The 23,322-nt window shown below is 29.5% G+C and overlaps 1 protein-coding gene across 3 annotated transcripts in view; it reads left to right on the top strand.

The window, feature by feature from the left end:
- The first annotated feature begins 3,347 nt into the window (after positions 1 to 3,347).
- The window catches only part of Madm (MLF1-adaptor molecule), an 800,745-nt gene continuing 780,770 nt past the window's right edge, over positions 3,348 to 23,322 (top strand). For all 3 annotated transcript variants that reach the window (XM_072523211.1, XM_072523210.1, XM_072523212.1), the window contains exon 1: positions 3,348 to 3,901. In XM_072523211.1, coding sequence (XP_072379312.1) covers positions 3,773 to 3,901 — 129 coding nt within the window. In that variant the 5' untranslated portion in view covers positions 3,348 to 3,772. The remainder of the gene's footprint in view (positions 3,902 to 23,322) is intronic.

The following is a 23,322-nucleotide window of genomic DNA, read 5'->3' as shown; positions in this document are numbered from 1 at the left end:
AAAATGATTACTTAGAGAAGAACGACGTTTACACATGAAAACGCAAATTGAGGCATTAACAGACGACGTTCACATTAAATTACATCAAATAATTAAAAATACTGATTTCCGACGCAAACTTATCCGATATTTGAATAATGGTTACCTGGATAAGACGCTACGTGACCTACTAGGTTTTGTGAAAAAGGGACGATTTTGGTTGGCATATCCTAATCGCTTACTAAAGATGGAGGAAGCTTATACAGACGTGCTTTTTGGTACTAATGTAATGTAAATAAACAATACTTGTTCATTTTTTTATATATAAAGGTATCAGTGTTGTGTGTAAAACTTGTATTTTTTTTATTTTTATACTTTCTGTATTCGTTTCTTAGTCTCTGTCTTAATATAAAGGCTTATAACTTGTGTATTTTTATACTTTGTGTATTCGTTTCTTGGTGTCTGTCTTAATATAAAGGCGTATAACTTGTGTATTTTTATACTTTGTGTATTCGTTTCTTAACGTATTAGTTACCCTTTTCCCCTTTTCCTCGATACCTTACACATTGTTATACGTTGAGCCGTTTAGACGTTACAAGCTTAGTGTCCTTTTGGCATTGTCTTTTGGATTTGTCTTTTTTGTTAACGTATTCATTACCTCACCCCCTTTTCATCGATACCTTACACATTGTTATACGTTGAGCCGTTTGGACGTTGCAAGTATTCAAATGGTATTTTCACCAACACATTTACAGTTAAAAATATATTTGAAATATTATCCATATCGTCTCTCTTGACATTTATTGTAGAACAATAATATACAAAGTATATCGAAATTTTTTTGTACATTACCTGTTGATGATAAATTACATACGCAGATTTTGATACCTATGCCGTATTTGTTTTTTTTTTTATACAGATTGTTGTTTGTGAATTTTATACGTCTATGTGGCTTAGCGACGTGGATACTTAGCTTCGGTGGTGCTAGTCCCGAGTTCGATTCCTACACACGGTAGAATTTTTTGTTTAATAATAATAATTAATAATTTAATAATTTGGATTAAAATCGTCTTATAGATAGTGGATAATATTTAAAATACAAAAATAATATGTAAATTAATTCATATTAAAAATGGCTAATTACTAAATTTAAGAAGAAGAATTGACGCTATCTTCACGTTGTGTAAAAGAAGAAGAATTAATGTTGCGTAAAAGAAGAAGAATTGATGCTATCTTCACGTTTAGGTTAGGTTTGGTTAGGCCGAATCTGGGGAAATCTGTGTCAGGGGTCTGGGGAAATTTGCCATATTCTCCATAAGGAGCGAGCGGTTTTTCCCCAGAATCTGGGGAAAAAAGTGGACTGAAATGGCTACCTATCTACTTATAATCCACAGTTTTCTGGTCACGCTATCTTTAGGAAATATATGAAACCTAAATTTTATCTTCATTGTCACTATTGCAACAAGCAATTGCACAGCGTACTTTGAAAAAGGTACAAAACCAGATATACAATGGCAAATAACTACTATATACTATACAGTATAAATAAATAGTAACTAAACACCATTTGTATAAAGACACAGTCATATATAAGCATATATCAAAATTATTTTTCTATTATAAAATAGATGACTCAGTCAGTATTAAGATATTTTAAAATATATTTATTATCTTATAACTTGCAATTTGCAATAGTCACCATTGATAACCGATATTATTGTTGAACTTTTGTTTTTATACAAGCTTTCTGTCTTGCCGCTGTAAAGTCGTCTGAAGTCGATATTTATTGTGTTTTGCGTTTGAACTAATTTTTGTCTTATTTTCATATTATTATATTGTTTGATAAGTAAATTTTGCATATAATAATCGGTAGGTTATAGTAATGTGTATATTTTTTATTTTACTAAATTTCATTATAACTCATCTAAAAAACCATATTGAATTGTAAAACAGATTTTTCTCTATTGTACTCTATTTTGTTTTTATTTCAGTAAAACTGCTTGGAAGTGAGTGACAGTGAATCAGAATAAGCAAATCTACTACTATTTACCTATTCACAGTATTTCCTCTGCAGAACTTATATTATTAATATATGTATGAAAACAAAAAAAATTTTGCCTGAATCTCTAAGAGAAGTAAAGGTTTTACGCTACTGAAAATATATTTTTTATTCAATTATAACCAAAACAAAACATTTAAAAAAAATTAGATCACTTTTTAACCATAATTTCAAAATTAATGTGTACGTTAAGCTGTAATAATGGGTTCGAGGTGGTTCAGGCGATCTTAACTAAGTCACACTCCTGGGCCAGATGTCAAATGTCATGCGCAATATCATACCTTGTGTATTCATTGTACCATGATGGCACACAACCGTTGACAGCATCCTACGTCACAATGGTTGACAGGGTTGCCAAGTATAATCTTGTTACATCCTCCCTCCCCTTTGTTACAAAATAATAAATCTGATAAATTTTTATTTTGTACCTATTGATTTCTGCTTAATATCAAGTGTAAGAACATTTTAATTAATTGTGTTCAACGTACTTCCCCTTCAAATCTCAATCCAGTGAATTTGTATACCAACATCAACATTTTCGTCTTTGTTCGTAAATAATTTCATTGTACTAAAGGGTTATAATAGCAGAAAGTCAAATAAGGAGATCACCATATTTTTTTATAAATACCATCTGTGTGAAAAAGCATAGTGGACTCCGTGACTGATGTTCTCTTATTGTTCCTCTTAGATTGTTTACTATAATGTAATATAACAAAAACTTTAGCCACAGCAACGCGTGGCCGGGTCAGCTAGTATATATATATATATATATATATATATATATATATATATATATATATATATATATATATATATATATATATATATATATATATATATATATATATATATATATATATATATATATATATATATATATATATATATATATATATATATATATATATATATATATATATATATATATATATATATATATATATATATATATATCATTACCTCAATATCGCTTTTTCTTTTTCAGAAGCATATATTTTCCCCAATGTAAACATATCTGAAGACACATTGACATACGTGAGCGCACGTTTACGCATCCAATGTAACCCTATTATAATAGGCTTAGACTTGCATCTTGCATGGCCCTAGATGTAATGTGATGTTTTAAAGCTTTAAGAAAAACCAAATAGTGCCCACTTTGAATAAATTTGGCATTATTTAAATACAAAATCAATCAACCTATATACTGATTACTGACTTATATAACTGACAAACTGACTGCAATAGAAGTTGCATAGTTTGTTATATTTATTATAGCGCATGTGTCAAATATCTGAGTGAGTCTGTCAAATCGAAATAACTTGTGAGCAGTCAGCAGAGGAACAATTTTTACCACACAATAATAGTGTTAATTATTTTTGTTGTGCTCGGAATTGAAATATTTGACTTATTTCCTGTGTATTCGGTTTATTTACAAACGTAATACTTGTATAAACAAAGGAGAAATTAACTAAAACATTTAACTTCAGTTGAACAACATTTATAGTGTCATTGCGTTGTTTTGTTAAACCTGAATATCAGTTGTTATTCAAGTATTTAAGTTGTAAAATGATAAGATTCTGCAAAACCCCATAGGATTACTACTTCAAAGTGTTTTAATTGTTCTAGTAAAAGTGATTTTTGTTATGTTCTAAATCAGATGGAATACCTTTGTCGCATTGACCCGTTTATAAACATACAGGTGGTGTTTTTTCGGGATAGTTTATTTAATTTATAATGTCGGGAAGTCTGATGAATATCGAACAGGAACATAAATCGCCAAGAGAGAGTGGTGAGGATTCCGAAGATGAAAGTGAAATACTAGAAGAAAGTCCATGTGGAAGATGGTTAAAAAGACGCGAAGAGGTAAGTTTTTTTGTCAGTTAACCATTTTTATGTACATATTATTATTGTGATAAACAGTCAGCATCTTCTAACCTAACAAGTTACCTACCGGCAACCATTTTGCGAAAAACATAGTCAGTTCGCATGCCCTTCAAGACCATCGATTTTGATGCTGATTTTGTCAAAAAATTTTCTTCACGTCAACCCTGTCTCTGTCTGGTTCAGTCAATTTTTCTCATTACAATAATGTATTATCAAAGAATATAGAGGAAGCGTCTATATTCTTTGGTATTATTAATGAAAATGTATAAGTCTAAAGTAAACTTAAACATTAATTTTATTGACATGCATATTCAACCTTAAAAAACAGTAAAACTGAATAAAAATGTAGTGGATATTTAATTATATATAGCTTTTTATTGTATATCTCTCAGGAAAAAGTTTTATTTTATATTTAAAAAACTCAAAGACAAAATAACAATCTTACAGTTCTGATAAAGAAAAATGTCCCATGACTTTTTGCCAAAAATGCAATGTTATCATTACAATGGTTAATCATTATTCTTGTTTTTATTTTGCTAACCCAAATGCATAGATACTACAATCACCCTTTACACGTGGAAAGTGGAAAGTAAACACTGGAAGTGTAACTTTTTTCTTCACCCATGAATCTCACAGAGAGGTTCTACATTATCAGTTTTTTCTCTTATGTTCTATCCATTTTTTTATATACCAAAAGGTACTTTTGGTAGATAAAACCTATTAGGCAACAAACACTAGAAAAAGATCCTATTCTAATATGTTTAATAGTTATCTGTTTTCTAATATGTTGGTAATAAGATTAACAATGTTTACAATAGTTATATTACAATATACTTATTTAAAAGAAATTTTCAATGTATACCTATCAAAAAAAAAATTTAATGTATATATGTGATAATTAAAAGAACAATAAAACAAAATATAATATACATGTCACAAACTTAATCACATAATTTAGTACATTACATTAGTAATGCATTGGTTAGTGATTAGTGTAATAGTGTCTGGTCTAGGGGCTCGGGAGACTGAGACCTCAGAAGTCTCTCTCTCTCTCTCTATGTATATATATATATATATATATATATATATATATATATATATATATATATATATATATATATATATATATATATATATATATATATATATATATATGTTTGAGCAATGTCCGAATTTGTACAAAAAATCTTGTCCACTTCTAGCAGTGTACCCCTTTACTGTACAATCTCCGAAATAATAATCGGCGGACTTTGTATAAAAGAATTGCTGTAAAATGTTCAAATTTCAATAAGCAGCCATGCGTCAAAGTTTAAGATAATATATCAGATATCGATTCATATCGATTTTTACGATTATTACCCATTTGTTATTAACGACAAACAAACATCAATTGAGTTATAAATCCATAATTAACCAGTGTTTTTAACTTTTGGATTTATAGAATTAAATTATTTTAAATTATCATACATATCTCTTGAAAATCTAAGATGTTTTACAAACATCTTCCCTATATTATAGTGATGTATCTATCTCTTGAAGCTTTGAAATGTTTCACTAACAATATCTCTATTGTAGAACAATTTCTTCTTCGATTAGATTTTTCAATTTTTGATTTGGTGTGTCGCTTGTCAATAATAATCGATTAGAACCAATGAGTGTTTCGACAATTATTTTGATTATTTCGGACATTGTACAGTTTGGGGGTACAATGCTAGAAGTGGACAATAATTTGTGTACAATGTTAGGATTGTCCAATTTCGGGCTTTGCTCGTAACATATATATAATAAATTGTAAAATATTTTTTGATCTGCTTGATATTTAGCACACTTTAATAACTCATCAATTGCCATGATTTCAAATAGCTATATTATCTGTCGTTAGTCAAAAAACAAAGTTATTAACATTTATAAATTACTACAAACATATAATATCTTAGAGTTTATGGTTTTTTGGAATTATCTCAATTATTTATGTATTTAAATTTGGTATTTCTCTACATAGAAAACTTTTTATGGTCTACAACTTTTATTTAAATTATTTTTCTTTAGAATGTATACAAAAATTTTTTTTTGCCTTTTAAGATTGTTTAAGAAAACAAAGCAAAATCAACTGTACGTCTTTACGAATTTTTCGTCGGCTACCCCTCATACTATTTAGAATTTAAATTTCTGTAAGATTTTTTAAAACTATTTAGCGAGGTTCCGTTAACTACTTTCTTATGGCATGGTCAAAGTCAAATATTATTTTTTTATGTGATTATGCCACAATTATTGGTCGATATTGAGATGAAAATTACATTTTTAATTAACTAATATTTAACGATACGATTTCCAATATTTAACCTCGTTTATTGTACAAATTATGTAAAAATGTGTATACACATTTTGTACAAAAAACGTTTTTTGAGAACGATTTCCTCAATTGAATTAAAAATGTTAAACATTAAATAATTAAAAATGTGATTCTCATCCCAATCACAACCAATATTTTTGACCTAATCCCATAAAAATCTAATATTTATCTTAAACTATTCACTGATAGCTTCGATTAACATTTACAGCTTGGAAATTGAAATAAATGTAAAATATTCCTCTACACAACTCTCTGGGAAAAAATATCTAAATTGAATAAATATAACAACTGAACGTTGATATTATAAAAAAACTAGTTGGTTGACCCCAGCCGGTCGGCAGGTAGTTTCAATGTCTTCATTTGAACTTGACCCAAACGGATCGATATTTTTATGTTTTCAAATATTATTTAAGTATTAACACTGGCAACATCTATTATCTTTAAAATGATACCAAATACAGTAATTTTACCTCCCAATGTTAAAATGATGGTTTGATGTAAAAAATTTAATTTATAAAAAAATCGGATTATTGAAAACCCGACAATGGTGCCAAGCCTACAAAGGTGCACTAAACGAACATACACGACTTATAAATAGAAAATGATAGCATTTCTTGGTGATGCTAAATTACTGCAATGTGAAAAGAGCTTAAAACGATAGTGGGATGTATATATATATATATATATATATATATATATATATATATATATATATATATATATATATTTATATATTTATATATATATATATATATATATATATATATATATATATATATATAATTTATTTATTTATTAGCAATAGTACAGTGTAAATACAAATACTAGACAATAAATCACATTTCAGTAATAAAATAGTAGTAAAAATTAACAATAATTTAGTTTCTTTTACACCTTAACACTAAATCCTACTGCTAACCGTTTTGACACACAGTGATATCTAGGATATTGTGAGTGTGTCATTTTCCATATAATTTACAATTAACTAATGAGGTTTTTATCAATCATTTAACAAAAAATAATAAAAACAATATAAATTAAACATACAATTTTTCTAATAAAATTAAACTAAAAGTAATTTTTTGTTTTAAATAATTCCCTATTTTATGTTGTCTCTAATCCATTTAAAGATTTCTTTTTTTACTTTATGGTAAGGTTTTGCCCTAATATTCTGTGGTAACTTATTAAATAATTTTGGTCCTACAGTATATATATGGTTCTGACATAGTGTATGTTTAGGACTGCTCACTTTTACGTTATTTAGGGTTACATTTCTTGTATTTATACCATGTTCTATGTTTACTTTATAATATGTGTTTTTTAACATAAATCTAATTACACACTTATTATACAGTTGATCAATATTTAATATTTCACTTTCTCTATATAATAAGTTAGTTGCATACCTTCTATTTTTGAACAGCATAATTTTTATGACCCATTTTTGTGCTATTCTGAGTTTTGAAAGAATTGTTGTACCCGCATTTCCCCAAACTACTATGCCATAACCAATTACCGATTCTATAAACGCATAATATACCTGCTTAAGTACTTTAAAATTTAGTATGTTTCTTAGTTCGTAGAATTTAAAAATAAGCTTTCTAACTTTATTAGTTACATAATTTATATGTTTCCTATATGAAATTGTCCTTTCAATTACTTTATTACAACTATCGTTATTATCTAATTTACAGCCCACTTTATGTAATTTAATGTTTTGAAAATCTGGCAATGAACGAGTAGACATCGAGAAAGTGATAATCTTAGTTTTCTCAACATTTAGTGAGAGTAAGCTATCTTTTAACCACCCATTAATTTTTTGAAAAGCCAATTCAGCATTTCTTTTTACTGCGTCCCAATCATCTCCACTAATTACAGCCACAGAATCATCTGCATAACAAAAGATGTCATCTTTATCTAGCAATGACATAATTTCATTTATATATACATTGAATAACAGAGCTGACAACACAGTACCCTGTGGCTCCCCTACCTCTAGTTCCAGTTTTTCACTTTCTGTCTCTGATATTTTTACACTTTGTTTCCTGCCTGTTAAATAAGATTTTACTAAATTATTAGGAATACCTCTTATGCCTATCATATCTAAACGCTTTAAAAGAATTGGGTGTGCTACAGTGTCAAATGCTTTGCGAAGATCCATGAATATACCTATTACTTTCTTAACTTCATAAAATTTTTGTTTGTATTTTTTCTGTAACTTTACAAAGTGCATTTTCGGTGCTACAGCCTTCCCTGAACGCAAACTGATTTGAGTGTAGAATTTTATTTTTTTCTAGATATTTTAGTAGTTTTGTTTTAAAGCATTTTTCAATTATTTTACTTACAGTACTAGTTAACGCAATCAGTCTATAGTTGTTTGTAGACTTTCTGTCACCTTGCTTATATAATGGCAGTACTATTGTCGTTTTTAAAATTTCTGGGAAGACTCCAGTACCAAATAGTATATTAATAATATGCTGAAGTGGCTTTATTAACTTTTCTTTATATTTTTTAATTAAATTTGAACAAATGTTATCTTCACCTCCCTTCACCCCATTTTTTAGGCTTTGTATCTCTCTCAATATTTCTTTTTCATTGCATGGAGTTAATAAGAATGAATTTAACACCCTTTTTTTACCCCCGCTATCTCTCCTGTCAGGACACTGCATGATTTTATCAGCTAATGTTTTTCCTATACTAGTAAAATATGTATTCAATTCATTTGCAACGTCTTTTTTATCATTTAGCTCTACATTATCACTATTTACAATTGTTCTAATTTCTGTCTTACATACTTCATCATTAGTAGCTTGTTTTATTACCTTCCATAGTTTTTTGGGATCATTTGCATTATTTTGTACTAGCTTTTTATAGTAAAAGTATTTTGCATTTTGTATTAGTTTAGATAGTTTTTCTATACATCCTATATTTATTTATAAGAAATAAATTATTATTATTTAAAGTACACTCTTTTTTGAACCTATCTCTTTTTCTTATTGAAACTATTAGTCCCCTCGTAATCCATGGTTTCAATCTTTCTTTTTTACAACCTACATTAATATATATATATATATATATATATATATATATATATATATATATATATATATATATACATATACTAATAGTTTCAATAAGAAAAAGGGATAGGTTCAAAAAAGAGTGTACTTTAAATAATAATAATTTATTTCTTATAAATAAATATAGGATGTATAGAAAAACTATCTAAACTAATACAAAATGCAAAATACTTTTACTATAAAAAGCTAGTACAAAATAATGCAAATGATCCCAAAAAACTATGGAAGGTAATAAAACAAGCTACTAATGATGAAGTATGTAAGACAGAAATTAGAACAATTGTAAATAGTGATAATGTAGAGCTAAATGATAAAAAAGACGTTGCAAATGAATTGAATACATATTTTACTAGTATAGGAAAAACATTAGCTGATAAAATCATGCAGTGTCCTGACAGGAGAGATAGCGGGGGTAAAAAAAGGGTGTTAAATTCATTCTTATTAACTCCATGCAATGAAAAAGAAATATTGAGAGAGATACAAAGCCTAAAAAATGGGGTGAAGGGAGGTGAAGATAACATTTGTTCAAATTTAATTAAAAAATATAAAGAAAAGTTAATAAAGCCACTTCAGCATATTATTAATATACTATTTGGTACTGGAGTCTTCCCAGAAATTTTAAAAACGACAATAGTACTGCCATTATATAAGCAAGGTGACAGAAAGTCTACAAACAACTATAGACTGATTGCGTTAACTAGTACTGTAAGTAAAATAATTGAAAAATGCTTTAAAACAAAACTACTAAAATATCTAGAAAAAAATAAAATTCTACACTCAAATCAGTTTGCGTTCAGGGAAGGCTGTAGCACCGAAAATGCACTTTGTAAAGTTACAGAAAAAATACAAACAAAAATTTTATGAAGTTAAGAAAGTAATAGGTATATTCATGGATCTTCGCAAAGCATTTGACACTGTAGCACACCCAATTCTTTTAAAGCGTTTAGATATGATAGGCATAAGAGGTATTCCTAATAATTTAGTAAAATCTTATTTAACAGGCAGGAAACAAAGTGTAAAAATATCAGAGACAGAAAGTGAAAAACTGGAACTAGAGGTAGGGGAGCCACAGGGTACTGTGTTGTCAGCTCTGTTATTCAATGTATATATAAATGAAATTATGTCATTGCTAGATAAAGATGACATCTTTTGTTATGCAGATGATTCTGTGGCTGTAATTAGTGGAGATGATTGGGATGCAGTAAAAAGAAATGCTGAATTGGCTTTTCAAAAAATTAATGGGTGGTTAAAAGATAGCTTACTCTCACTAAATGTTGAGAAAACTAAGATTATCACTTTCTCGATGTCTACTCGTTCATTGCCAGATTTTCAAAACATTAAATTACATAAAGTGGGCTGTAAATTAGATAATAACGATAGTTGTAATAAAGTAATTGAAAGGACACCATTTTTAAAGTACTTGGGAATATACATTGATGAAACTTTTCATTGGAAAGAACATATAAATTATGTAACTAATAAAGTTAGAAAGCTTATTTTTAAATTCTACGAACTAAGAAACATACTAAATTTTAAAGTACTTAAGCAGGTATATTATGCGTTTATAGAATCGGTAATTGGTTATGGCATAGTAGTTTGGGGAAATGCGGGTACAACAATTCTTTCAAAACTCAGAATAGCACAAAAATGGGTCATAAAAATTATGCTGTTCAAAAATAGAAGGTATGCAACTAACTTATTATATAGAGAAAGTGAAATATTAAATATTGATCAACTGTATAATAAGTGTGTAATTAGATTTATGTTAAAAAACACATATTATAAAGTAAACATAGAACATGGTATAAATACAAGAAATGTAACCCTAAATAACGTAAAAGTGAGCAGTCCTAAACATATACTGTAGGACCAAAATTATTTAATAAGTTACCACAGAATATTAGGGCAAAACCTTACCATAAAGTAAAAAAAGAAATCTTTAAATGGATTAGAGACAACATAAAATAGGGAATTATTTAAAACAAAAAATTACTTTTAGTTTAATTTTATTAGAAAAATTGTATGTTTAATTTATATTGTTTTTATTATTTTTTGTTAAATGATTGATAAAAACCTCATTAGTTAATTGTAAATTATATGGAAAATGACACACTCACAATATCCTAGATATCACTGTGTGTCAAAACGGTTAGCAGTAGGATTTAGTGTTAAGGTGTAAAAGAAACTAAATTATTGTTAATTTTTACTACTATTTTATTACTGAAATGTGATTTATTGTCTAGTATTTGTATTTACACTGTACTATTGCTAATAAATAAATAAATTATATATGTATATATATATTGTTATGATTCATTTTATCAGCCAAAGATAAAATTAAAAATTACTAAATAGACCATTTAAATAAATTTTCAAGATATCCTGGGGAGTTGTTAAGATATGTAAAATTTAAAATAATATTGGTTTGCTTTTAATATATTTCAAAGTACAAAATATAATAATTCAAATAATTCAACTAGTAAACTATAAAAGATATTTCGAAGAAATGAAAGTCGATTATCCTGGATGATCTGTAGTAAACAAAATTTAAGATATGCATAAATTATTTTCTTTGTAAAATATATTCGAGTGACGTGAGTGAGCTTAAGTGAAATCATGAACAATGCGAGCGGGTTTTAAAGATGGACTTGTACAGTGAATAAGACAATAGAATAGAATATTTAGAAATTATATTTCTCCGTTAGTTCTTAAGAATTTGTAGAAACCGATTAGCATGTTAATAGTTTTTAGGAAATTTATAATTGTAGGTAAAATTGTTGTTTGTTATCTAAATGAAGAGATGGGGATACATATGACGAGCTTTGATTGGAGGAGATTGAAAAAAGTGGGATTGGTATGTAGGAATGAGAGTTTAGCTAGATTTTTGAGGGAGAAAAGATAATCAGTTGATTTCCAAAAGTGCAAGGCGAACAGTTGTTGTTCTCTGGTGGTTCCCAAGTGATAGTAAGCATTAGAAGTGAATGTTTGTGAGTTTTCTTGGAGTAAGTGTATCTGACGGAAGCTGATCCAGTAAAATATTGTAAGTTATACTTTTCTATTTATATATTCCAAGAGTCACTGTTCAGGCCGGAACGGGAGATTCAGTTTATCGAGAGGAGAGGCTAGCATTTTTTGAACGATACATGCATTTGAAAGAGATCATTAAAGACGAGAGGCTCGCAATAATTTGTTGTAAGATTGCTGATTACCTAGGGAACTGCTAAGAATAGATAGTGTAGGCTACAAGGAACAAGGATTTGGACAACTCATCATCAGAGAGATAGTTTTTTTTACCATTTGTCAGTTTCAAAGTTTTTTTTTTTAATTGCGTTAGAAAAGATAGAAATATTTTGATCAGGAGATTTAGAACAACAATTTTGATTTGAAATTTTAATTTATATTGTATATAACATTAATTTTTGAAGGTTCACGTACGTAGAACAAAACTTTGATAATTATTATATGAGATATTTTTTGTTGAAGATATTTGAGTGTGAATTTTATTTCAATATATAATGTTGTATCATATATGTTTTTTTATTATTCCGGTATTCTTTGGACCTTACCTATCATATGTAAAGCATAGATATTGAAGCACGAATATAACCCTGAGATAAGAGAATTAAATAGTGTGATAAAATCATAATTGCAGCATTTAAATAAGTTTAATTAATTAATTAATTAGCTAATTAATTGCTTGGCGCATCTCTGACTTTTAATATCACATTAATATATATATATATATATATATATATATATATATATATATATATATATATATATATATATATATATATATATATATATATATATATATATATATATATATATATATATATATATATATATATATATATATATATATATATATATATATATAATATTTAATAGGTGAATTGCAGAGGTTTGATCAGTTATTTATTGGCAAATGAAAGATGTCCACTACTTCATTGATTTAATAGAATATGTTTTGCTTTTACATATTATTTTTTTAAAAGCATCCTCGGTTCTCTACAAAAAGTAATCATCTTAGATTATAAGTAAAAAACGAACACAGTTCATACTTACAAAACAATTTGTAGATTTTATGATGTTATGAAAACTATGATAACCTAAAATTAAAACTTAACCAACTAAATGAGAAAAAAAATCAAAAACCACAAGAAAAACTGTAAGCAAGTACTATTGTTCATTTATTTAAATTTTTGTGATTTTTTTATTTTGACTGATGGCTTCATTTGGATGTTTTGTCTTTTGATAAAAGCTCTTTTAAGGGTCAAACCACACTAGTATATTTTCAGTTGTTTGCTATCAGTTGTAGAATGTCATAGTTCCACATGTAACTTGTTTTGTACATGTGTTTATTTGGAATGCAGTGAGGTATGATTACCAAGGGAATTGGTAAAAGAAAAAAGATCTAAGTTTTTTTGAAAGGGATATATTTTTTTATTGATATATTATATTTAATGGAAAATGGACCAATTTAGAATATTCTAAATTATGTTGACATCTTTCATTTGCCAATAATTATTGATAGATCAAAGGATCAAACCTCTGCAATTTACCTATTCTATATCTTAAATTTAATTAATGGTCATACTCTTTGCAATATATATATATATATATATATATATATATATATATATATATATATATATATATTTATAAATATAGAACAGAAATTTAATCTTTGCAGATAAGTTAAATAGTAAACTCTTAAATATTGGGGAAATCTGAAAGAAAGACTCTAATGAGTATCAATTGTTTCGCTGAGCGCCAAAGAGAATTAATTTGGCTTCTTCAGGGCTGAAAGAGAGTAAATGATAATTAGCAACCATATATTATCTATTAAAAACATTATTGATCTTACCGTAACTTAGAATTGAAGAGTTAGAATGTTAAAAAACTTACATAGTGGTGTTTTTTTGTTACTATGTGCAAAAAAAGTTTTTTTTTAACGTTGGAAATGTATGGTAGCTTTGAACTTAAAACGCAAAGGATTACCCAAGGTTAATCGAAAAACCCAATGTAACTACATTTAAAAGGAGGTAATTCTTTGAATTGTCGGCAATAACTAAATTTTTGATTGTTAGAAAGTTTAAATGTGAGGTTCTGTTTTACCAGAACGCATGTGCTGACAATTCAAGTAGTTCTTTTGAATCTTTATCTCGTTAAGGTTCATTGGTAAAACCGAATGAAGTTAAATCCCAGTATAGGGAAATATTATTTTAGATTTTCTTAATTGAAATTTTTTTTTTATTTATAATTACATATATTATATTGTTCATGTATTATTATACCTAATAATATCTTATTGAGATTAACCTTGGGTAAACCTTTGCGTTTTAAGTTCAAAGCTACCATACATTTCCAACATTAAAAAAAACTTTTTTTTGCACATAGTAACAAAAAAACACCACTATGTTGTTACTAGCTAATTTTTTTAACATTCTAACTCTACAATTCTAAGTTACGGTAAGATCAATAACGTTTTTAATAGATGATATATCGTAGCTAATTATAATTTATTCTCTTTTAGCCCTGAAGAAGCCAAATTAATTCTCTTTGGCGAAAACGTTCGGCGAAACTATTGATACTCATTAGAGTCTTTCTTGCAGATCTCCCCAATATTTAATATATATATACATATACATATACATCCCGCTATCCTTTTGAACTCTTTTCACGTTGCAGTAATTTAGCATCACCAAGATTTGCTATCATTTTCTATTTATAAATTGTGTATGTTCGTTTAGGGCACCTTTGTAGGCTTGGCACTGTTGTCGGTTTTTCAATATTCCGATTTTTTTTATATAATTAATTTTTTACATCAAACCTACGTTTTAACATCGAGCGGTAGAATCACTGTATTTGGCATCATTTTAGAGCCAATAGATGTTGCCGGTATCAATCCTTAAAATAATATTTTAGATACCTAAATATCGATCGGTTTGGGTCAAGTTCGAATAACGACATTGAAACTACCTGCTCACAAGTTGCATTCTCAACAGGTTTTTTTCTTCGTTTAGATGTTATATTTATTCAACCTAGATATTTTTGCCCAGAGAATCGTGTAGGGGAATATTTTATATAAATTTCAATTTACAACCTGTTAAGTCGAAGCTATCGATGAATAGTCTGAGATAAATATTATGGTTTTATGGGATTAAGGCCTTAATTATTGGTTGTGATTGTGTTAATGTTTGAAATTTTGATTCCCATTCCGGAAATCGTTCTCAAAAAACGTTTTTCTGTAAAAAATGTGTATACACATTTTACATAATTAGTACAATAAACAAAGTTATTGTAAAATAATAGTGGAAATCAAAACGTTAAATATTAGTTAATTAAAAATGTAATTTTCATCTCAATAACGACCAATAATTGTGGCTTAATCACATAAAAAAATAATATTTGACTTTGACCATGCCATAAGAAAGTAGTTCACGGAACCTCGCTAAATAGTTCTAAAAAATCTTACAGAAATTTAAATTCTAAGTAGTATGAGGGGTAGCTGACGAAAAATTCGTAAAGACGTACAGTTGATTTTGCTTTGTTTTTTTAAACAATCTTAAAAGGCAAAAAAAATAATTTTTTGCTTATAAAACGTTTTGTATACATTCTAAAGAAAAATAATTCAAATAAAAGTTGTAGACCATAAAAAGTTTTTTATGTAGAGAAATACCAAATTTAAATACATAAATAATTGATATAATTCCAACAAACCGTAAACTCTAAGATATTATGTTTGTAGTAATTTATAAATGTTAATAACTTTGTTTTTTGCCAAACGACAGGTAATATAGCTACTTAAAATTATGGCAATTGATGAGATATTAAAGTGTGCTAAATATCAAGCAGATCAAAAAATATTTTACAATTTAGCAGAATGACGGTATTAGATTTTTGTTTTGATACAGTGCAGCAACAACCGTTGATACGTATTTCGACCTCCTTAAGTCTCTTCAGAACGGTATAGTCACTGCTCTGAACCAAAACAAAAATCTTTCCCGTCCTAGACAATAGTTATTAAAATAACTATATACGGACGTAACTACGCCATCTAAAAACAAAAAGAGAAATCAAACGATTTCTACTTAGCGAAACCGAATTCAAATCTTAACCACTGTGTTTCCTAAAATTTGCGAAACAAACAGCTGGATGAATTACTCGGCAAGGGAATCTAAAATTGCATTCCACAAGCCGTTCATCCTAGTCAAAATTCGTAGTGAATTCAGTTTCTCGTACTTCCAACGAAGTAAATAACAAAACAGAATGACGGTATTAGATTTTTGTTTTGATACAGTGCAGCAACAACCGTTGATACGTATTTCGACCTCCTTAAGTCTCTTCAGAACGGTATAGTCACTGCTCTGAACCAAAACAAAAATCTTTCCCGTCCTAGACAATAGTTATTAAAATAACTATATACGGACGTAACTACGCCATCTAAAAACAAAAAGAGAAATCAAACGATTTCTACTTAGCGAAACCGAATTCAAATCTTAACCACTGTGTTTCCTAAAATTTGCGAAACAAACAGCTGGATGAATTACTCGGCAAGGGAATCTAAAATTGCATTCCACAAGCCGTTCATCCTAGTCAAAATTCGTAGTGAATTCAGTTTCTCGTACTTCCAACGAAGTAAATAACAAAACAGAATGACGGTATTAGATTTTTGTTTTGATACAGTGCAGCAACAACCGTTGATACGTATTTCGACCTCCTTAAGTATCTTCAGAACGGTATAGTCACTGCTCTGAACCAAAACAAAAATCTTTCCCGTCCTAGACAATAGTTATTAAAATAACTATATACGGACGTAACTACGCCATCTAAAAACAAAAAGAGAAATCAAACGATTTCTACTTAGCGAAACCGAATTCAAATCTTAACCACTGTGTTTCCTAAAATTTGCGAAACAAACAGCTGGATGAATTACTCGGCAAGGGAATCTAAAATTGCATTCCACAAGCCGTTCATCCTAGTCAAAATTGGTAGTGAATTCAGTTTCTCGTACTTCCAACGAAGTAAATAACAAAACAGAATGACGGTATTAGATTTTTGTTTTGATACAGTGCAGCAACAACCGTTGATACGTATTTCGACCTCCTTAAGTCTTTTCAGAACGGTATAGTCACTGCTCTGAACCAAAACAAAAATCTTTCCCGTCCTAGACAATAGTTATTAAAATAACTATATACGGACGTAACTACGCCATCTAAAAACAAAAAGAGAAATCAAACGATTTCTACTTAGCGAAACCGAATTCAAATCTTAACCACTGTGTTTCCTAAAATTTGCGAAACAAACAGCTGGATGAATTACTCGGCAAGGGAATCTAAAATTGCATTCCACAAGCCGTTCATCCTAGTCAAAATTCGTAGTGAATTCAGTTTCTCGTACTTCCAACGAAGTAAATAACAAAAATTCGGTTCGCTAAGTAGAAATCGTTTGATTTCTCTTTTTATTTTTAGATGGCGTAGTTACGTCCGTATATAGTTATTTTAATAACTATTGTCTAGGACGGGAAAGATTTTTGTTTTGGTTCAGAGCAGTGACTATACCGTTCTGAAGAGACTTAAGGAGGTCGAAATACGTATCAACGGTTGTTGCTGCACTGTATCAAAACAAAAATCTAATACCGTCATTCTGTTTTGTTATTTACTTCGTTGGAAGTACGAGAAACTGAATTCACTACGAATTTTGACTAGGATGAACGGCTTGTGGAATGCAATTTTAGATTCCCTTGCCGAGTAATTCATCCAGCTGTTTGTTTCGCAAATTTTAGGAAACACAGTGGTTAAGATTTGAATTCGGTTTCGCTAAGTAGAAATCGTTTGATTTCTCTTTTTGTTTTTAGATGGCGTAGTTACGTCCGTATATAGTTATTTTAATAACTATTGTCTAGGACGGGAAAGATTTTTGTTTTGGTTCAGAGCAGTGACTATACCGTTCTGAAGAGACTTAAGGAGGTCGAAATACGTATCAACGGTTGTTGCTGCACTGTATCAAAACAAAAATCTAATACCGTCATTCTGTTTTGTTATTTACTTCGTTGGAAGTACGAGAAACTGAATTCACTACGAATTTTGACTAGGATGAACGGCTTGTGGAATGCAATTTTAGATTCCCTTGCCGAGTAATTCATCCAGCTGTTTGTTTCGCAAATTTTAGGAAACACAGTGGTTAAGATTTGAATTCGGTTTCGCTAAGTAGAAATCGTTTGATTTCTCTTTTTGTTTTTATTTTACAATTTATTCAATTTGTTTATGACAGAAAGCCATTATTTAAACAACTGTACTTGTCCAAACAGTATGACTCTACAAGTAATTTGTAACTTGCAATCGATTCTTTGTGGTTTCAGTTTTAGGGTATATTAAAAAAAATTTAACATATTAACTTTTTTATTAAAAACCAGTTTGAATAGGGGACTTTTTAGTTTTTAGGTCACTTCACGTTTTTTCAGTTTCTTTGACAAGTTCTTTGATTGTCTATTCGCTTATTTCTTAATATGGGCTATTGGCAATTATCTAGTCAAGTCAACACTATTATAGAAGTTACCCATACTTTTCTAGTAGTCATTCAGACGGTTCATCTTAATTGTCCCCATATGGAACATAAGTCCGAGAAAAGTCTTAAATTCTGTTTGTGTTGTCTCTTTCCAAAACGCAATCCTCGATTTTTCTGAACGACTTTGTGCAAATATTTCATCAGAGTCACTTCCACCATTCATTTAATCTACATCGTCCTCGCCAGATGCTTCTAACAATGATTGTAATTCAGCAGTAGTCAATCTACGTTTATGTTCACATCTAGCTTTTTTAGATGTCGAAGGCATATTATTTACATCCATCTTTTTATAAATACTATAACTCACTTTTACGGAGGTAATTAACAATAAAAACGTTCTACTAGAAACTATCAACTTACGACTTCCAATACTATAAGGCCACTTGAGGTACAATACGTTTTTACTTAATAATAGTTCCTGTATAAGTAAAATTGTTTTTTAATGTGCTTCATTGAAGCACACTAGACATATTCCAGTTTTGCCATCACATTCTTCAGAGTATGTGTTAACTTTTTTAACTTTTCTATCGTCCTCTCTACTAGTCATGCTTCTTCTTAAAATTTTGTTACATCTTGTACACTTTCTTCTCTTTGTATTATCTACTTCGCTTTGCCTGAGATGGTATTTTTGGGTGTAACTGGTCGTGAGGGTTACAACATTTCTTTATTTGCAAATGCCTTCGCGAACTCCAGACTGAACTCATGGATAGGTTGTCGCTTTTTTTACGTTTTCTATTATTTAGCAACTAAGCATTGACTACTGCGGTATTAAATATTAATTCCACTGCCACTTTCCGGTACCACTTCAGAATTTTGCGTATTGGGCTTTGGTAAGAAGCCACTTGATCACTAAAATCAACACTCTTTTTCACCAAGTTATAATCGAGAATAGTTTGTGGTTTTAGTACTTATGTATAATTTTTCTTTTAATTTGATTAAACCAAGTTACAACTATTATGTTTAAATGTTGTAAGGATTAAAACTGGTCTTTTGTCGACCCATTTTATTATTTGTAAAATCAATAATGGGGTTAAGTTTCATCGTGAGTAACTGGTTGCAACTTTTTTAATCGAGATTTTGGTTTTACATGTTTTTATAGTAAAACATCTACACATGAATAATTCGTTTCTTGAACAATGATTTCAATTCATCGACCAATACTCTAAAATAAGGTTTTATTACGTCGTCCGGAATATTATAAACTGGTTCTCTTTCACAAAGCATTGGAAATATGGTTTACATTTTATATTTAGAAAAATCTTTTACTGCTCCTCTTGTTCGACCTAAACTAAATTAATACACAAAACAAATTAATCTATTTTTTTTTATAGAAATGCAGATTCCTGTCGGATTTTTATCAGTGCGGCATGAGTCACTGGTGTCTCGTATATTCGAACCTCTTATCGCATTACAAACATAATTCTTAATTAGCAGTGCGGTACAAGATACATTTAGGTCGTATAATCTTAAAGCCGTAATAAGACCATAAGACCGTATGTTATAAATAAATATATTCCTATAAGAATTATCTTGAAAGATGAAAAAAATACAATAAAAAAGTGCAATATTAAGTGTTACTTAAAAAATAATAAGTCATTCACGGGCGTACAGTTAAAAACAAAAGTTTTCAGTGTTCTATTGCTTGATTATTATTATCTGGTATTCTGAAAATGTTGACATTTTTTTCTGGTCTGATCTTCCTTAACTAACGTCATCTTTCTTAATTGGTGGGTTGTATTGTTCAGGTCTCTTTAAGTGTTTTTATTGCTATCCATAGTGAATGATCTTCTTTAGACAATGTACTAATGTAGTGTTCAAATGTGGCATTGCGTGCATCATGTAGCGCTGATCTTAATTGTCTGATTATCTACCTCTTGCTCTTCATTTTTCGACTATTAGTTGTATAATATAATTCGGAGTGTTATTTGTGTTTTCTTGATTTGGAATTGCTAATCGTGTAGCTCCATATGAAATAGTAGAAGATGAAAACGGCAGCATATTCATCCATAAAAAAAGGAAACGCGATAAAGATATCTGAAACAACTGTTTTATGTTATAAGAGATGAAATAGTCCGAAATTACCAAAACAGGTGAACTGGGCACTATACAGAGGAAGTAGAATTAGCTATGAAACAGCTTGAATGGAGAAAAGAAGTAAGCTTAGACCAAATACCAGCAGGAATTATTCAACTGAGGAAAAAAATTAAATGGATAACAATATTCACTCCATTTACAGAAAAGGCGGTGACCCGCAAAAATTTTAAGAACTTCTTTAATAGCCTCCAGTCAACAATTTCCTAATCATGTTTTTAAAAACGTACGGAATGCACTGTATATACTAATCCAAGTCGTCAACATATTTGTTGTTGCAGTTATATATTACGATCAACTTAAAGATTATGCACGACTCCCCTTGTATAAGTACACAGGCATGCACATGCCGGAGAAAAAAGATTTGTCATACCGTTACATTATGTCACATTTTAACGTTGAATATTTTATGGTCCCCTTTGGGTTATAAAACGAATGATCAACTTTTTCTCGCACAGATCCCTGCTATGTAACTTTACAAAGCGAGTCGTTTGCTGGGTATTAAAGAACCGTCTATGGCCATCATATAATTTTACGCTAATATTTCACGTTCTGCGACGCATTCCACGTTTGACACACTGTCTTGTTTAGTTTTCTGTCATTCTATTTGTTAAATCCTATCTCATTCTCATCACAGCGTCAAGGAGCAGTTAATGTGTACACTGAACGGGAGGCATATGTCTAACAGTGAACGTTGGAGATTTTTCGAGTTTATCATATCTTCTTCTTTGGGTGCCTCTCCTATCGGAGATTGGATATCATTAGGGCGATTCTAATTTTATTTACTGCTGTTTTGAATAATTCGTTAGTGGTACAGCCAAACCACTCTCTTAAATTTCTCATCCAGGACATTCTTCTACGGCCTGGATTTCTGCGTCCTTGGAATTTTCCTTGCATTATATTTTGTAGGAATGTGTACTTTTGTCCTCTCATCAGGTGGCCAAACTATTCAAGTTTTCTCTTTTTTATATTCAGTATAACTTCTGGATCGTTATTTATTCTGCGCATTACCTCTTCATTTGTAATTTTATCCACCCAACTTATTTTTAGTATACGGCGGTAGCACCACATCTCAAAGCTTTCAAGATTTTTAACATTCTTTTGTTTAAGAGTCCATGCCTCAACAACCGTAAAGCAAAGAACTGAATACATACTAAGTAGTTAACTAAAAGTGGACGTATGCAAACATATGTATGACGTAATCGTATGGTATTCGCTAATAATCCTGTCACGTAATATGCCACACACTTATGTGCGTTAATTCGTTTTATTGCTGCCAGTTTAAGGTATTATTAGATGCCGCCATGTTTAATTTCTCTCCACCATCGTATTTTCTCCATTAAATCCTATCATTTTAGGCTCCATATGTCATGATTAGACCTATAGGACCGGAGATACGCCACTAAGGCTCTTTTGACATAACATATATAGGAGCAAAGATATATACCTAAGGTCCTTTTGGTGTTGATGTATTTGATTTCTACGTCGTAGTATTCTATTGGTTAAATGGTACCATTTGAGGTACTGTACGTAACGATTGGACTAATAGGATCGAAGATACATAACTAAGGCCCTTTTGCCAGGCTACTCTATTTAATTTTTGTATCTCATTGTATTCTATTAGTTAAATTCTATCATTGGAGGTACGAAACGTCACGACTGGACTAATAGGACCGCAGATACATAACTAAGGCCCTTTTGACAAGCTGATGTATTTTATTTTTCTATCTTATTGTATTCGATTGGTTAAATCCTATCATTTGAGGTACTGTACGTCACGATTGGGCCACTAAAAACGAAGATACGTAACTAAGGCCCTTTTGACGTGATGCTGTATTTGATTTCTATGTCATTGTATTCTATTGGTTAAGTGCTATCATTTGAGGTATCGTACGTCACGATTGGACTAATAGGACCGAAGATACATAACTAAGGCCATTTTGACATGCTACTCCATTTAATTTGTATACCTCATTGTATTTTATTTGTCAAATCCTTTCATTTGAGGTACTGCACGTCATGATTGGACTAATAGAACTAAAGATACACAACTAAGGCCCTTTTGACATTATTCTGCATTTGATTTTTCTATCCCATTGTATTATTTATGTTAAATCCTATCATTAGAGGTACTATACGTTACGATTGGACTAATAGGATCGAAGATACGTGACTACGGCCCTTTGGACATGTTGCTGTATTTAATTTTTTTATTTCATTGTTTTCATTTGGTTAAATCCTGTCATTTGAGATACTGTACGTCACGATTGGACTTATAGAAACGAAGATATATAATTAAGGCC

The sequence above is a fragment of the Diabrotica undecimpunctata genome, chromosome 2 (assembly GCF_040954645.1).
Source record: "Diabrotica undecimpunctata isolate CICGRU chromosome 2, icDiaUnde3, whole genome shotgun sequence".
Lineage (NCBI taxonomy): Eukaryota > Metazoa > Arthropoda > Insecta > Coleoptera > Chrysomelidae > Diabrotica > Diabrotica undecimpunctata.
The sequence above is the reverse complement of the archived record's forward strand: the minus strand, read 5'-3'. Positions and strand labels throughout refer to the sequence as shown.